This window comes from Ciconia boyciana, chromosome 6, assembly GCF_034638445.1.
Source record: "Ciconia boyciana chromosome 6, ASM3463844v1, whole genome shotgun sequence".
Taxonomy (NCBI): Eukaryota; Metazoa; Chordata; class Aves; order Ciconiiformes; family Ciconiidae; genus Ciconia; species Ciconia boyciana.
The window spans coordinates 67,698,278-67,713,236 of record NC_132939.1 but is presented as its reverse complement, the minus strand read 5'-3'; the positions used below and the strand labels follow the sequence as shown (position 1 = coordinate 67,713,236).

The 14,959-nt window shown below is 50.6% G+C and overlaps 1 protein-coding gene across 7 annotated transcripts in view; it reads left to right on the top strand.

Moving 5' to 3' along the window:
• The window catches only part of SAMD4A (sterile alpha motif domain containing 4A), a 106,524-nt gene that overhangs the window by 80,050 nt on the left and 11,515 nt on the right, over positions 1–14,959 (top strand). For 5 of the 7 annotated variants that reach the window (XR_012042921.1, XM_072863832.1, XM_072863831.1 and 2 more), the window contains exons 4-6: positions 5,379–5,642; positions 11,612–11,721; positions 12,366–12,452. Coding sequence is in view for 6 of the 7 variants with exons in the window: in XM_072863832.1 (XP_072719933.1) it covers positions 5,379–5,642; positions 11,612–11,721; positions 12,366–12,452 (461 nt within the window). In the remaining variant the exon portion in view is untranslated. The remainder of the gene's footprint in view (positions 1–5,378; positions 5,643–11,611; positions 11,722–12,365; positions 12,453–14,959) is intronic. The other 2 variants (XM_072863834.1, XM_072863833.1) reach the window with 1 other exon arrangement.

The window sequence follows — 14,959 nt, the reverse complement described above, 5'->3', positions numbered from 1 at the left end:
ACTTTTGCAGCACTTTAAGCCGGGTTTAGTGAAGGGTGCACTGGGGCAGCAGGAAAGTGAGTGCCTTGTCAGCCGTCGCACGCTGCTTGGAGGAAGGTCTGCCTGCAGAGCCCAATTCCTCAGCTCTAATTACAGGAATGGGTGGCTTTTTCCTTCTCAGGCTGAAAAATTGGCCCAAAACCCTGAGAAACCACAACACAAACGCCTGACGCTTGTTCCACATGGTCTTCAGTGAACAAAAACCCTCTTGAAATTAGCCCTTGCCTACCAAAATAGGCAATACCACTTCAAAAAGGAAGAGAGGGGAAAAAAACAAAACAAAACAAAACCCAGAGCTTCACGGGGAAAGCACTTGCAACCTCTGAGTTTCTCTAAGCACCTTGCCATGCCTGCCAGCCCAGCCGGTGTTTGGTCTGTGATAAAGCCGGCTTTGCCCGGGGAGGTGGTGGTCCCACAGGGATGCTCCTTGCTGCTCCGTCCCCGCGGCAGCGTGGTCTGCATCTGCCTCCTGCGATGGGGAACCCCGCACACCGGGATGGTTGTGTCGTCGCCATCACTCCTTCTCCATCCTCTTAATTTTTTTTTCCCCTGGGAATATTAAGGTGAGCTTAGTTTGAAGTCTGAGAGTGCTTCGGCAACACCTCATGCGTCCCAGTGCTGTTGGTTCCAGGTTATTTATCATGTCTTGCCCTAGGATGCAAAACAAGCTCATGTCAAAGCTCATGTCGTTATATTGCAAAACAAGCTCATGTCGTTATATTTAGCAGCGTCTGCTGGGTTGCAGCTGACCCCGATCTGGAGGCCACGAGGAGCTTTCTTGCAAGGAAGCACAGTCTGGTGTGGGCTGAGTACAACCCCCACGGCCGTTCAGAGCCGCGGTGGCGGAGCAAAGAGGCGATACCAGTCTGCTTATGGTGGGGAGGACCCTGATCTGCTCTGGTCCCCATCCCATCGGGTACCGGGGTGGAAGGAGCCGGACCAGGCAGTGCCTTTGCAGAGTGACCGGTGGGTCCCTGGGGAGCGGACGGCTCTTGCACCACCTAAATGAGCCTGCAGCTGGCAGGAAAACACTTCTAAAGCAGAAGTGGGACATGCTTACAAGTTGTAGGGGATCCGTGTGCCAGCGTGGCTTGCCCTTCGGAGCGGTGGTTTCCTCTCTTTGTTCGTCCGGCTCGCACCGCCGCGGCACTCAGAAAGGCAGGCGTGCCTTGGGCCGCCGCCTGGAACCTTATCTTACTCTAGAAGAATATATTCTATTTCCTTTTTAAATTAAAGCTTAATATTTTTGTAATTAAACAAAAGAAAGGCTTGAGTGTAAGGTTATAAACTCACACTTGTATTTCTTCTGCTGAAGTTAAAGCACACGGGGACCATTTATTTTAGAAAGAGATTGAGTAAGTGACTTGTCCCAGCTCGGCTGTCAGCAGCCCTGGGTTCACCTCGGATCATCCAAAAAACCACTCAGGGTTGTCAAAAAGCAGGGAAGGAACTACACTAAACTGACACTTCGAAAATCATGAGCTACATCCTCTGTTTCCAGAAAGTGCTGCTTCAACAAGCAGCAGCGTTGTAATAAATAATAAACATTTATTAATCCCCTTCCTGAGGGTTACAAATTAAACGAGGGAGAGATGTGTGCACGGCAGGCAGGTACCAGCCCGGGGTTCACAGCGGTTTCGAAGCCTGGGTGCTGATGGAAACTGCTATGAGGGTTTGCAAGAAACCGTGTTGCTCACCCGTGTCTGGTACAGGCAGAAAGGCTTAAGCGGAGCCTAAAGTTAAGCCAGTCCTAAGAGCTCTTAAAGAATCTGTGTGGTACCAAGGGTAGCTGGGGTGGTTGCAAAGAGCTGGTGACTTCTTCTGTTTGTAGCATCCTTTGCAGAGGAATTATCCCGACCGCATCTCGTGAAGTTGTGTGAATTGACTCATAGTTCAGTAAAAATGCTTGTGGTTTAGTAAAACGTGGTCTGTTGGACTCCAGCGTTGTGTTATCTCAGGGAAAGAAGTGGAACTAATTTTTATGTGTTGCACTGGATGATTTCTAATTGTTCCTGGCCATCCTGTGGAGTTCATTATTTCTCCTCCAGCCGACACCGGCTTCTAATTAGGGGACGTAAAATTAAGATGGAAGAGCAGCAGTTTGCAAGGGTATTGCTGCTCAGGAAGGAATCTGGGCTGGAATTAAGCCAAAAATATCCTCTTGTTTGCAAGGTTTTGGTAGGGAGAGGATGGCTTGAATGCTGCAGGGTATCGGCTGCCGCATACACCCTAGAAGAGGGAGGACTAACAGAGCAGCCCTTCGCCTCCTAAAAGGGGGCAATTAGCTCCTGTCCTCCTTGCCCGTTCCCCTGCATTTCTCGTCCATTCAAAGGGCACAAATATCTCCTAAACCAGAGTTTTTCCTACCAAAAATTCAGGGTGGCTTCTATCCCCTGGCCATGCGACCGCAGCGGGGGGCAGCAGGCACAGAAGGGGCTCTGGGCGCTGCCACTGCCATGCTCAGCCCTGGGAACGCATTTTGACTGATTTATCAGGTTTTTCCCGTATTTCCCCCCCCGATTTTTTTTTGTTTTAATGCTAAATATTTTTTTCTCCTGGGAGGGTGATGTGACGTCTACAGAGCCCCATTAGGGTGCTGTTTTGGGGGTACAATTGCAAAGCCAAGAGCTGAAATAGCTTGGCCAAGACTTTCTTAAATCTATTTCCCCATCAGGATGCATCACAGCTTTAGGAAACGTAACACTGCTCTGAAAACAATCCCAGGTCCTCGTTGACATCCTTTTCTGCCAGGAGACTTCTGGAAGATGTTTCTGTAGTTATTTAATGGGAAGGGAACAAATTCTTCACCGTAAGCCATCCCCTTGCTACCCTGCGCAGCGTGGTGTTAGTGTTATGTGCTGGTAGAAGAAAAAGCTTTCAGAAATAGGAACAATTTAAACGTTGCAGAAATCCACAGGTTTTTGGCCTCATCCATCAGCTGCATGTGGCACCAGCTGCTTTTTACAGGTGCTTCATAAATGCGAACGAGCTCTGGTGTTTTTCTCTCCCCTCTTTTTATAACCCTGCTACTTGCTCATTTTCATTCCACTTCTGGTCAGCAGAGATGGCTTTGATGGTGGGTTTTCCCCCAGGCTTTAGCTGGGAATTAAACCTGGCTTAATTTTTATAGCATGGTACACCTGGCTGGGGGTTTTCCACCAAGACTCGTTTATATTTGGAAACAGCACGTGGAGGAGCTGTGAGTGGTTTTGATGAACTCCTACCAGTGGAAAAAGGGGGTTAGGGGAGCTTCATGTTGGAGCTTTAGGAGGAGAAGCAACAAGAATGATTAATTTCCCCAGGATTTTGTACAGATTTAAGAAGCTCGATTTTGAAAGAAAAATTGAAAAGTTTTTGCTTTGGTCTTATATGGGCTGGAAGGTCATTTCAACCCCTTTGCCCTCAAGTTGCCCTGGAGCAGAAAATCTGCTTTGCATTTCATCTACCCTGCAATGAAGCTTACAGCCGCTAATTATGAGAAATTAGGGTCTTTCTGCAGAATTTGCTCTTGTCTCTAGAAATGAGTCCTTGCTAACAGAGCAGTGCAGGTGTTTTGTTCGCCATCACGATGTGAACCCCACATCTGTACCCAGGGGCACATTGAAAATAGCAGCGTTGGCTTGGGGTTGATGCGAACCAGAAAGGACTTTCCCATAGCGCTGGATCCAAAGCTTGTCCCAGTTATCCCGGCGGGCGATGAGACACAGCTCGGCTGAGCCATGGCTAAATGCGGTGATTTTTTTGGTCTCAGTTATCAGGAAATCGCCCCCGTGAAGTTCAACTAATTTCATTGACAGTAACTGCAATAAGACATTAAACAAGTGGTTTACATCCTAAATCCGTACATTAAAATACATTAATTGCATTTGTGGTTTAACTGGCAGTTTAGTGACTTTGCGAATGATGGAGTTTGAGTTTTGTTAAGCCAACAGAGCAATCTTTTCATATATTTTTCATTACAGGAAACGGAGATAGTTTGTCCATATCCAACTTTTCCTCTAAATACCATGTATTACCCTTACTCACCAACAGACCCAAGAAAAAGATACCTAAACCTTTAAGGAGGTAACTAAAAATGAATGAGACAGTATGGAAGAAGAGCAGTGAAAAATGGAGACCATTCAGTAAAAATTGTATTTAAAAATCTATTCAAGTTGCAACACTTCTACAAAAAAGTGTCAGAAAACCTATGATTTGGGGTTTTTTAATACTTTAGCCTACAGAAGGCATATTTCTGTACTTAACTGAAAGGCAAGTAAATGCCTACCCATTGTAAATCCTTCCTCGAGAAATAACTCCAAATCACAGGAGTTGGTGCATCGCTCTTTTCCTAGCGGTGTTAAAGTTATTTGTTAAAAGCAAATTGAACTTGGTGGTATCAAAATTTCAGCCAGGAAACACAAACCCGTATATAACTGGGAAAGAAAAACAAACCCAGAGCTTTCCAAAGATCATTTTGGGGGGGGATTCAGCCTCACCTCTTTGTCACGGGCGTATTTTCACTGTTGCCTTGGGTGTTTGCTTTTGTGGAGGGTTAAAAGGCACGTTCTCGGACGCGCACGCGATGGGTGCCTGAGCTGGAACGCTCTCATTGCTGATGATAGCTCAACGAAGCGCACGATCTTAGTAGAGCTCAAAAAGGCGTAGACGTATATATGGCTAATGGGTACCTCTACGATGACGTTAGGCAGATGTGGAAATGCTCGTGCTTTGGGGCATAAGCCAAGTCCTAACCCAAAGGGCGAGACAGAGAAGCTTCCCCTGGGTCTGTGTGAGGACAGCCCATCCTGGGGATTTTTATGCCTTTCCCAGAAGGATACGGGTCCGGCTGATTTTAGCGGGGCGAGTTTCATGGCCTCAGTGTAGTCGCTTGAAAATTCCCATTACACCTGCAATAGCAGCGGTGCCTTCCCTGCAAGGGAGACGACCACCCGGGCTCCAGGGTTGATGAGAGGCAGCAGCCAAGCACCCAGGGCGGTCCCGTGCTCAGGTTTGCTGTCGGTACATGACTCCGCATGGGGAAAACCTCCAGAGCTGCCCGATATTTTTTTTTTCCCCCCCTAGAGATGCAATCCACGCAACACCTTCCCTTAAGCAACCTGATGTAGCTCGTGTAACCCCATCTCGTTGCAGGTACTCCCGTCCCCTTTGCTTCCTGGGAGGCAAAGCCGAGAGCTCAGGGTAGAGTTCAGGTAGCCACGGGCACCACGAAGCCATCCGCGAGGCACCGTGGCCAACCACCACACATTTTATGATTTCATTGAATTTTTTTGCGGGGGACTCTGCTGCATCCCGGGCCGCGAGGGGGGAATAACCTCTTTGATTTTATTTTTTTTCAGTTCTCTCAGGCCAGACACACCACAGCCCTTTGAAACGCTCTGTGTCCCTTACCCCACCCATGAATGTGCCAAACCAACCTCTAGGACATGGATGGATGTCTCATGAGGACTTACGAGCTAGAGGACCCCAGTGCATCCCTTCTGATCATGCCCCCCTGTCTCCACAAAGCAGTGTAGCCTCTTCGGGAAGTGGTGGGAGTGAACATTTAGAAGATCAGCCTTCCGCTCGTAACACATTCCAGGAGGAAGGGAGTGGGATGAAAGGTGAGTGAAAAACCAGATGCCTCCCCCCCCCACCCCAGCACCCAGAGGCAGGAGGGGAAAAGCCGTTTTCCCGGCAGCGCGGGGCTCGGTTGGCGGTTTTGGGCGAGGGTCCTCGTAACCAAACGAGGCCTTTCAGCGTTTCTTCCCGGCTTAGGAATTTAGGTTTAGGGGAATAAGTTAGGTTTTCTCTTAAGCAGCAGCTGGTTCTGATCTGACGTCTTAAAGTTGGGTGCCGGTGGGCTGGTTTTGCCCCAAAATCCTGCAAGCTGCCAGCTTTCCAAAAAGCTGGATTTTTTCCATAGCCTGTGGCTTTTGGCTGCAAGTGGAGCTCTTTTCTCTGTCTTTTTTTTATTATTATGGTGAAAAATAGCTTAGCATAGGTTTAGCAAGCCACCTGTGATCTACCATTGCAGCGTTCGGTACCCACCAAGTATTTGGGGAAGTTTTGGCTTAGGATACTTGTTTGCAGTGAATTTATCCTGTGTATTTCAGTTGTTTTTTCCCATTACATCTTCATTTCACAGAGACTCTTAGCAATAAATATATATGATCTTGTTGGTAAACAAGGCAGAAATGAAACCCTATTGCTGCAGTCAAAGATTGCGAGCAAACTTCACGCTGTAGAGGAATAAACAGATAAAAACCGGGCAAACACATAGATTGTATATTCCGGTGAACAGACAAAATGACTGAAAATGAACCCGCAGCTCTCAGAGACTGATTTAAACAACCACAATTTTCATTAATGCAAAGCAACTCTGTTGTGTAAAGACCGATGATGTAACAGAATAAGGAAACAATCGTATATTTTAAATATTCACAAGGTCTGATGTGATTCTAATTACAGGCACATCTAGATAGGTATAAATCTCTGTGACGTCGGGTTGTGTTTGAATTGGCACTGTGTGACTTTGATGTGCATGAAATAAATGCATGAAAAAAAAACCCCTCACGGTTCCCCCGTGAGACGGATGCTCGGGGCTCAGCCCTCTCCCTGGCTGGCCTTCGCACCGTAGCGTTGCTCTGGGGTGCGGGCGATGGGCTGTAGATGTGACGGGAGGGTTCTCTGAGCGTGACGGCCTCGCAGAGCCGGGCTTTGCTTCTCGGTGGCTCCGCTTGCTAACGAACACCTAATTGGGTAGCACAGCCAGGGAGCGTTTCGTCTCCAGCCGTGCTGCAGGCTCGGCGTACCTGCGGCTCTCGCTGCCTGCGTGGCCCCGCGGCGGACGGCAGGCAGGCGGGCAGGCTCGGAGGGATCACCGTGAGCATGCTGAAGACTAAGCTGCCATCAGCGTGAAGGCTCCCCAAGGCTTTCCGTGCCTGGGGCCGGATCCTGCAGCCTGTCAGATCAAGGAGACCCTTTTTGGGAGCTGGTGGTGCAGAGGGGTCTGTTCAACATGACGTTTATCCAGGTTTCTGCTGATGGGAGTGAGGAGGAGGCCATGGGGAGCTTGGCTCCCTGTCATCCACAGCCGCGGCTCCGGGACCTGCACGGGTAGAAACTTTCCAGTGCAATGCAATCGATCTGTACGGCCAAATCTGCAAAACCCAAAGGCGCTATTGCCCAGGCTGTCCACGAGCAATAGTGAATTAAATAAACTCCCCCTATTAAGGCAGCCCGTTGCTGCTGCAGGCAGCCCCCCGGGGCAGATAGCTGCCCTTCCTCGGGCCGTCCCGTCCCAGGCATCCTCCTTCTCCGGCGGAAGGTTTGCAAACATCTAAATCTGATTCCCCCCGTTGCTGAGTCAGCCGGTTTGCTTTTGTCCCGCTGTCCGGGGACATGCGAAACAGATGTCTACAGCCTCTGGTATCCACGACTGTCGTGTCCTCCCCCCTCCGCTGGATTTTCTTCAGACTGAACCAATCCAGTTTCTTCCCAGATGGTGTTTTCTGAACGTGGGGTTGTTCTTGCTTCTTTCCGCCAGTTTTTTTCCAGAAAGTCCGTGTTTTATTGAAGGTATGTTGCCCAAAACTGGACTCAGGAGCAGAGCAGGGACTTGCTTGCCGTACAGACAGCGTTCCTGTGGCTGTATAGCTCATCGTCCTCAAATAACACACACCACGGGCTGCGTATGACCCATTGTATCCCCACAGCTTTCCTGCAAAAAAAAGTACTGCCTGTTCCCTGCCCTCGGTTCATGCCGTTTCTTGTTCCTACAGAAACGCACAACTTTGTGCATTTTTATTGGGTTGCATCTTATTTCATCCAGACCGGTTGCTCGGTTTGCCAAGTCCCTTCTCTGAATTGCAGCCACGTCTCCCTGAGCGCCTGCAGGCTCTTGTGGCTTGGTGTCACCCGCACCTCCGGTCAGCTTGCTTCTTCTTTAACACCCTCCGTGGCATCTGGGAAGGTAGGGGGGAAGCCAGACCCACGACAGACCCCTATCCAATGTGGCTTGGCAGTTCATCTCCCCTAATGTCACCCATTTCTCTCCTTTCCATCTATCTTTGTGCTGAACGAAAAGTGCCCTTTGGCTTTTTCCCAGCCCCTGGTTTCTCCAGGAGGAGACACGGACACTTCGTTCCCTGCAGAGCCCATCCATCTGTCCGTCCGTCCCTCCCTGGGGCACAGCTTGGGGCACACCGGGAGGAGGGTTTGGGTAGAGCTGGGGGTTTCTGCTGCGAGTACGTCCATGGCTTAGCATGGTGGGCACTTCTGAAGTCGTCCTGTGTATCCATTGGCCTATATATATACGGCAGGGTGAATTGTTTTCCTTCTAAATGTCTTCTAAATTTCCATGCCAGCACCCAGATAGGCGTGTGCCAGCCAAACTGCGGCATTTAATGCATATAGGGGACAATGTATGTGAGCAGCATGAAAGTCCTCGGTTTGCTGCTCCCATCAGATGCAGCGTTTCTGACAGCCGTGCCATGACTTAGCAATGAGCTCCTGGTAATCGGTGATTAAAGAGTCGCTCCGTGGGCGGGCAGCTCGCTGCTCCATGGGCAGCGTTCGGAAGTTTGGCTTTCCAAGGACCATGAAATCGCCTTAGATGACCTTGCACCTCCTGGTTGCTTCTTCCCCGTGGGAAGGGGGAAAGCCCCACCACCGTCCCTCTGTGTGCTGGGGTGGCTCCTTCTCCCCAGCCCGCTCCCGGGATCCCCGCTGGCAAGGGGGCTCTGGGACCGTCGTAGCTCCCCAAAATTAGGAGGTGGTTCAGGGAGGCTGATGCAAAGGGAAAGAAGAGCTGCTTCTGCGCTCTGACCCTCTGCAAAGGTTGGAGGTGGGTTTTCTGCAGGGTTTAATGTCTACATGAAGTTACATCTCTCTTCTGAAAGTATCCCCGTGGGCTTTGCCATTGGCACGGACGTGCACCAAAGGCAGATGTCCCCAGGGGACACGGAATCAGGTAGACTTTTAATGTGTCATCACTAAAATGGCGTGGTTTTGTGTTAAAATGAAGTTGAGATTCGAGCCTGCCAGTCCCACGCTGGAAACAGAGGCCTTTCTGCTAATAGCTTTTAATTTTTTTAAACAGAAGATGGGTCTAAGCGGCCGCCGGTAGCCAGTTTTAGGACTGTTGAATGTCGGGACTTTTGGAAAACAGCAAAGTTGAGCCCATCCGTGCTCAGTAACTGCTTTGCCCCCGTGTTTGGTGTGGGGTTGATCTCCTGTGCAGCATTTGAGGAATTTCACTGAAACGCAAATCCTGATGTGTGTCAGAGGACGGAGAGCGTGAGCAAAACGCAGCTTTTTGGGGCCGTTGGCATCCTCTGCTTGGATGCGAGTGGGGTTTGGCATCAGCCTGGGCAGTGGGCAGCAGGAGACTTCTGGCAGATGGAAGAAATGCCTTAGGGGACCAAACCAACGGTCCATCTTGCCCTGTCCCCTCCAGCGACGAGCTGTTGGTTCGGCAAGAGGTCTGTGACGATCCTTGACTTGCATCTGGCACTCAGCAGTGTGGGGCTTTCTGGACAGAGACCACCCATACTGCGGGATGTCCAAGCAGTGGGACTGTCCTCCTCACATTGTCTCATCCCTTTCCAAAGCAAGTCTGGCCTCGCGCTTTGCAGTCAGATCAGCCTAGAAAACCTTTGAGGTTGGTTACGTTAATTAAGGTTATTGGACGTGGCCATGAAGGTTGTCTTCATGCTGGCCTCAGGGATGGTGAGCAGAGCACCAGCACCCACAGCAGCCCCAGCCTGGCAGCAGAAGCATGTAGTATGTAGAAATCCCTCCCAAAAACGTTGCAAGCCCCCATTCCTCCTCCTCCCTTGGTGGGCACGTTGGGCAGAGGAACTCCATCGACGCAGCCTCACCACCGACCATCGCTCCTTCCCCTTGGGCTCTCCTGCGCCGTCAGCCCCTGCCTGCCATGGGACCTGGGGTCTACCACCCACTCGACGCATACCCCTTACATCGACTCCAGAATTACCAAAGAGAGGGGAGATGTTGCTGTTAATTTGTATTTAGCCCCAAAAGAGACATTTCCTGAGACTCCACCTGCTTTCTCCATTCAAGGTGTAGGGTTTTGTGCTGTTTGGGGCTGAAACATTCGTTTTTCACTGTTACTGCACCTGGCGTGGCTTGAGATGGGGATCCCACTGGTGGGGACGGGGACAAGGACTAATGGACACGGGTATTGCTGGGAGCGGAGCACATGAGCTCGGTAGGCTAAGGCAGAGCTATTGTCGGGTTGTAGGTGCTAAATAAAGCAGGTCCCGATTTGGCACAGCATTCGAAGCCTTTAGGATGCAAAGCAAAAGCATCATCGCGGGCACGGTGGAGTGCTGCAGCACAGATAGCTGCAGGGCCCCCTCTCCCTTGTGGGGTGTCACCACGGGCCCCCCCCAAACCTGTGAAACCCCGAGTAGCTGCTGAGGAGGCTGGAGCGGGGGAGGCTTGTATCCCATTGCCTTTTCCATGGAGGGCACCCTATCATGGGGTCTTTGGTGGGGTTTTGCATGTTGCAGAGGAAGAATCCCCCTCCCAGATCCTTCCCTATGAAACCACATTGATGTCAGGAGGATAAAAGTATTTTTGGGTACGCATCCAGCCAGGCACAGAGGTGCTACACTGCAGATAATGACTGGGAAGGAAGAAGTCATTTCAGTCGGTGCATTTTGAGGTCCAGGTCACCCTTCTGAAATGGGTTTTGGGACCATCTCGATGGCACGTCATTTTTCCATGCTCAAAAAAAAAAAATCTCTTTATTTCTCTTTAAGTAGCCATTTAAATTTTCAGCACATACCATCTTCCTTCACGCCATAAATCAGTGTCTGCCATCTGCAAAACAGCCACTTGCTCATCCTAAGCTCGACCACACTGTTAGCATCAGCGGTTCCCACGCTCCTGGGAGAAGGGTAGTGAGGAGGCTGTAGAGAGGTGGGGTCGGTCTCTTCTCCCTGGTGACAAGTGATAGGATGAGAGGAGATGGCCTCAAGTTGCACCAGGGGAGGTTTAGACTGGATATTAGGAAAAAATTCTTCACCAAAAGGGTTGTCCAGCATTGGAACAGGCTGCCCAGGGAAGGGGTTGAGTCGCCATCCCTGGAGGTATTTAAGAGACGTTTGGATGAGGTGCTTAGGGACATGGTGTAGTGGTGGGCTTGGCAGTGTTAGGTTGGACTCGATGATCTTAAAGGTCTTTTCCAACCTATACGATTCTGTGATTCTGAGGAGCTTGCCCGTACAGTGGTGCCACGCCGGCTCCGTGTGGGCTAATTCCCGGCAGCTCAGCCACAGAAACCCAACCTCTGAGGATGTGTCCTCATCTGCGGGCTGGTTCCTCCTACCATCCATATCCATAGCACTATGTCCTCAGCCAGGGGCTGGTTCCTCCTTCCGTCCTTATCCATAGCACTGTGTCCTCCAGAAGGTCCGTGAAGTTCAGTAAGGTGTCTGAAGCACTGGTGGGATGGTGGATGGCACCTAATCAGCTCCTTGTGTTGCTGTTGATGCTATCACGCGTGGTTAAGCTGTGTCATGAGCTCAGCGGGAGCTCTCATCTCCTTACCTTTGTGCTGCAGATGTCCCAGCCTGGCTGAAGAGCCTCCGGCTGCACAAGTACGCCGCCCTCTTCTCGCAGATGACGTACGAGGAGATGATGGCCCTCACCGAATGCCAGCTCGAGGCACAAGTACGTCCCACGTCGGTCGTAAAGGGATCAGCCGCGGTCCCGACTCTTGTGCAGTCGGTAGATGAGACACCTCCAATGCCTCTTTTTTGTGTCTTCACATGGAAGGCGTTTTGCCCGCAGGTGGTTGGAAAGCAAGCAGAGAAGGGAAAATTGGGTCTTGGGGAGTGAAAAAAACCACACTGTACCTGAAAAAGTCCTTGTCCCAGCTTTCTTACTGGAGTCCCAGCATGAAAGTCCCATCACTGGGAGCTGCGCTTGGGTTTTTGTCTGGTTGGGATTAAGTTTAGGAGTTTCAGGGGCACAGTCTGCAGTACCCAACTCCTTTAAAGTCAGTGGGGCTTTGGTGGCCAATTGCCTTGTTAACCTTTGAAAATGTCCCCGCTTTCAGATTTACCTCTGCATTATCCTCGGGATGGTCAGCACCTTTGCTTTCACTGTCTGAGATGTACCGGGGAGGGACAGACTAGCTGGAAATCTCTGTCTTCAGCAAGTCTCTAAGTGATTTTCTATGTCCCCCGCTAATCCCTGCACTCAGAAATTTCATTAATTTATAGCAGCCCTTTTCGTTTAGGGGAGGAACGATTTCGGCTGACCCGGCTGTCCTGTGGAAATACTAACACTGGGGTTTGTGCTGTTTTTTGCAGAACGTTACCAAAGGCGCAAGACACAAAATAGTCATCAGTATCCAAAAGCTAAAAGAAAGACAAAACCTGCTCAAATCTTTAGAAAGGGTAAGTAATCACAACCACTTTTGTATTTCTGCTTTTTCAAGAAGCCAGGAATTAATTCTGAGGTGAAGAACTCTTCGGTTACGCATGCTGTCGGGATCTTTTGCAGAGAAATCTGTTGCTGGCTTCGCCACATCTGAACGCTGTCTCAAACGCTTCTGTACCAGACACAGACTTTATTTGGGGCTGTATTTTGCAGAGTGGGTCCTAATCCATCTCCGGCACTCACGCAGCTGGGATGGATATACCCTGCAGCACTGGTACGAGCCCTGCCCAGCTCCGGGGTGCTCAGAAGCACTGAATGGAGGTGGTGGAGGCACCGTCCCAGCGACACTGATGGGAAGGTGGTCGCTCCTCCGCTGAACCGTGGTGCAGGACCAGCTCTAGCCACACCAGCCGCCGTGGTCCTCTCCCGCTGGAGAACCAGCTGGGCAGAGCCTTTTACCCCTGGTTATCCCTCAGCCACTCGGTTAACTCTCCCGTCTCGATGCCGCTGTCCCTCTCAAGAGACCCCTCCATGCACAGCGGTCTTTGCAGAGACCCCCGAGCCCTGCCCCTACCTCTCCATCCCCAAAAAGAGATGGGATTTCCCGGTGTCTATCAGGTCAAGGGCCACTGCGCTTTTCTGGAGCATCATATGGGCAATCTGTCCCCAGATAAAAAGCCAGACACCCACGTCAGTGCCTGAACAACAGCTTGAATTTCCAAGGAGGGCAAATAGAAACTTCTTTGTCCCTTCAACAAAAGCTTAAACTCTGCCTAAATGGCTGTCAGAGAAGCACCAGCACCACAGACTGGCTGGGAGCAGCTCACCCAACTTCTATTTATTATCGCAATATTATATTATATTTAATTGCACCGTCTTCAAACAGCAACTTGCAGAGCCTCCCACTAGGGGCTTTTAAATACTTATGTGGTGTGTTGCTATTTATTGGTGTTTTCGTTAGCTCACTGCTTCACTATTTATTTATAATATGGGATTGTACTCGGAGTATGGCAGGAGCTAATAAAGCCATATTTACCTCCGTATATTAATAATAACTATTAAATCCAAGAGACAGCCCGCTGGATTGAGCTTGCTTCGGCGATGTGTTTTCCAGGCGATTGCACGGCCCCTTCCCCCGCTTCTCCGCCTGGGTTTTGAAATGTGGTATTGATCGACTGGCGTGGAGCGGGAGGGCGAGCCCGGTTCGGCTGACACAACCAGCCACGCACGCTGCAAAAGAGGGGAGATAAGTGACAGGGGCTGCTTTTGAGCCCTCGTGGGGTGGGTTTGGGCTGTGGGGCTGTGACCGTGTCCCACTTTGCTGGGGCTCAGAGCTGCCTGTGAGCTGCTTTGCTTGGGAGGAGATGTCTCTGGTTTTCCAGGCTTCCCATCCAATTTTTTTTTTTTGCTAAACAAGAGCATGTGTGGGACTTGATTTTTTTGGGCAGTGTCTCGCTGCTAAAGATTGCTGCTTTCTTGGAAAGAGCTGCTCCACCCCTCTCTGCCGGTTAGCAGAGCAGGATTTTTTCCCCAAAAAAATAGTGCCCAGCAGGCTGCCGCCAGGTCTTCGAGAGAAGTGGAGCTAAGACGCCCAAGAGCGAGCTGGGGATGCAGCAGAATTTAGGGTGAACAACCATTTCAGGGCTTCGGCTGGCTCACGCGCAGCCCGTGTGCCCACTTTGTGTCTCTTCCCTAGGCGCAGCCAGGACTCACCCCAAAAGCTGCCTCTTTCCAAGTGTCGTCCCACGAGCCAGACCCTGCAGGAGCCTGCGATGAGCTGTTGTGGTCCAGGCTACATTAAAAACAGAATGCAATTATTTCCCATCAGCTTTGCAATGTGGGAGGAGGATCTGACCGTGGAAAGGGATGATCCACACTCATAACTGAGAGCAATGCTGGGGTTGTACCCAAATCCTCTCCCTCCCAGGTGCACCTCCCCCAGGATCTCCAAGCTGAATATTTTTGCTATAGGGATATAAGTCCACCTGCAGCCTTGTGGTCTCCCCTTCTGTGTCTGACCACAACCTACCCTGTTCTCCTTGAAACTCTCCCTTTCGCCTCTGCATCTGTTCCCCCAGTTCGTCCCCATCCCCAGGACGGGGACGTCCCCGCTTCGCTGCTGCAGGATGGGCTCCTGCATCCCAGCGTGGTCCTGGGCTCTGCGATGCTCCGAGGGCATGAGGATGCTATGGCAAGCTCTTTGGGGCAGAGCAGTTACGGAGAGCTCAGCTTGAAGGCAGGGCTGGAGACTGGATACAAGCCCACGTTAAAAGATATGATTGAAATTAAATAGGGCTGAAATGTCACGATTGTGGGATTGCTGGGGAAGGAGCAAGATACCTGCCGGTCTGGGCATTGAAATCTCACAGGATGAGTCGCTCTCATGGGGTTTGCATCTTCCTGGTGGAAATTTGGAAATGCTGAAGCTGGATTGTTGCTGGGTTTGGGTCCCAGTGGTTGATGGGGCACATTTATCTCTGGGGATTCAGGTCTGAACACATCCAAGGATAATCGGGCACAGGCC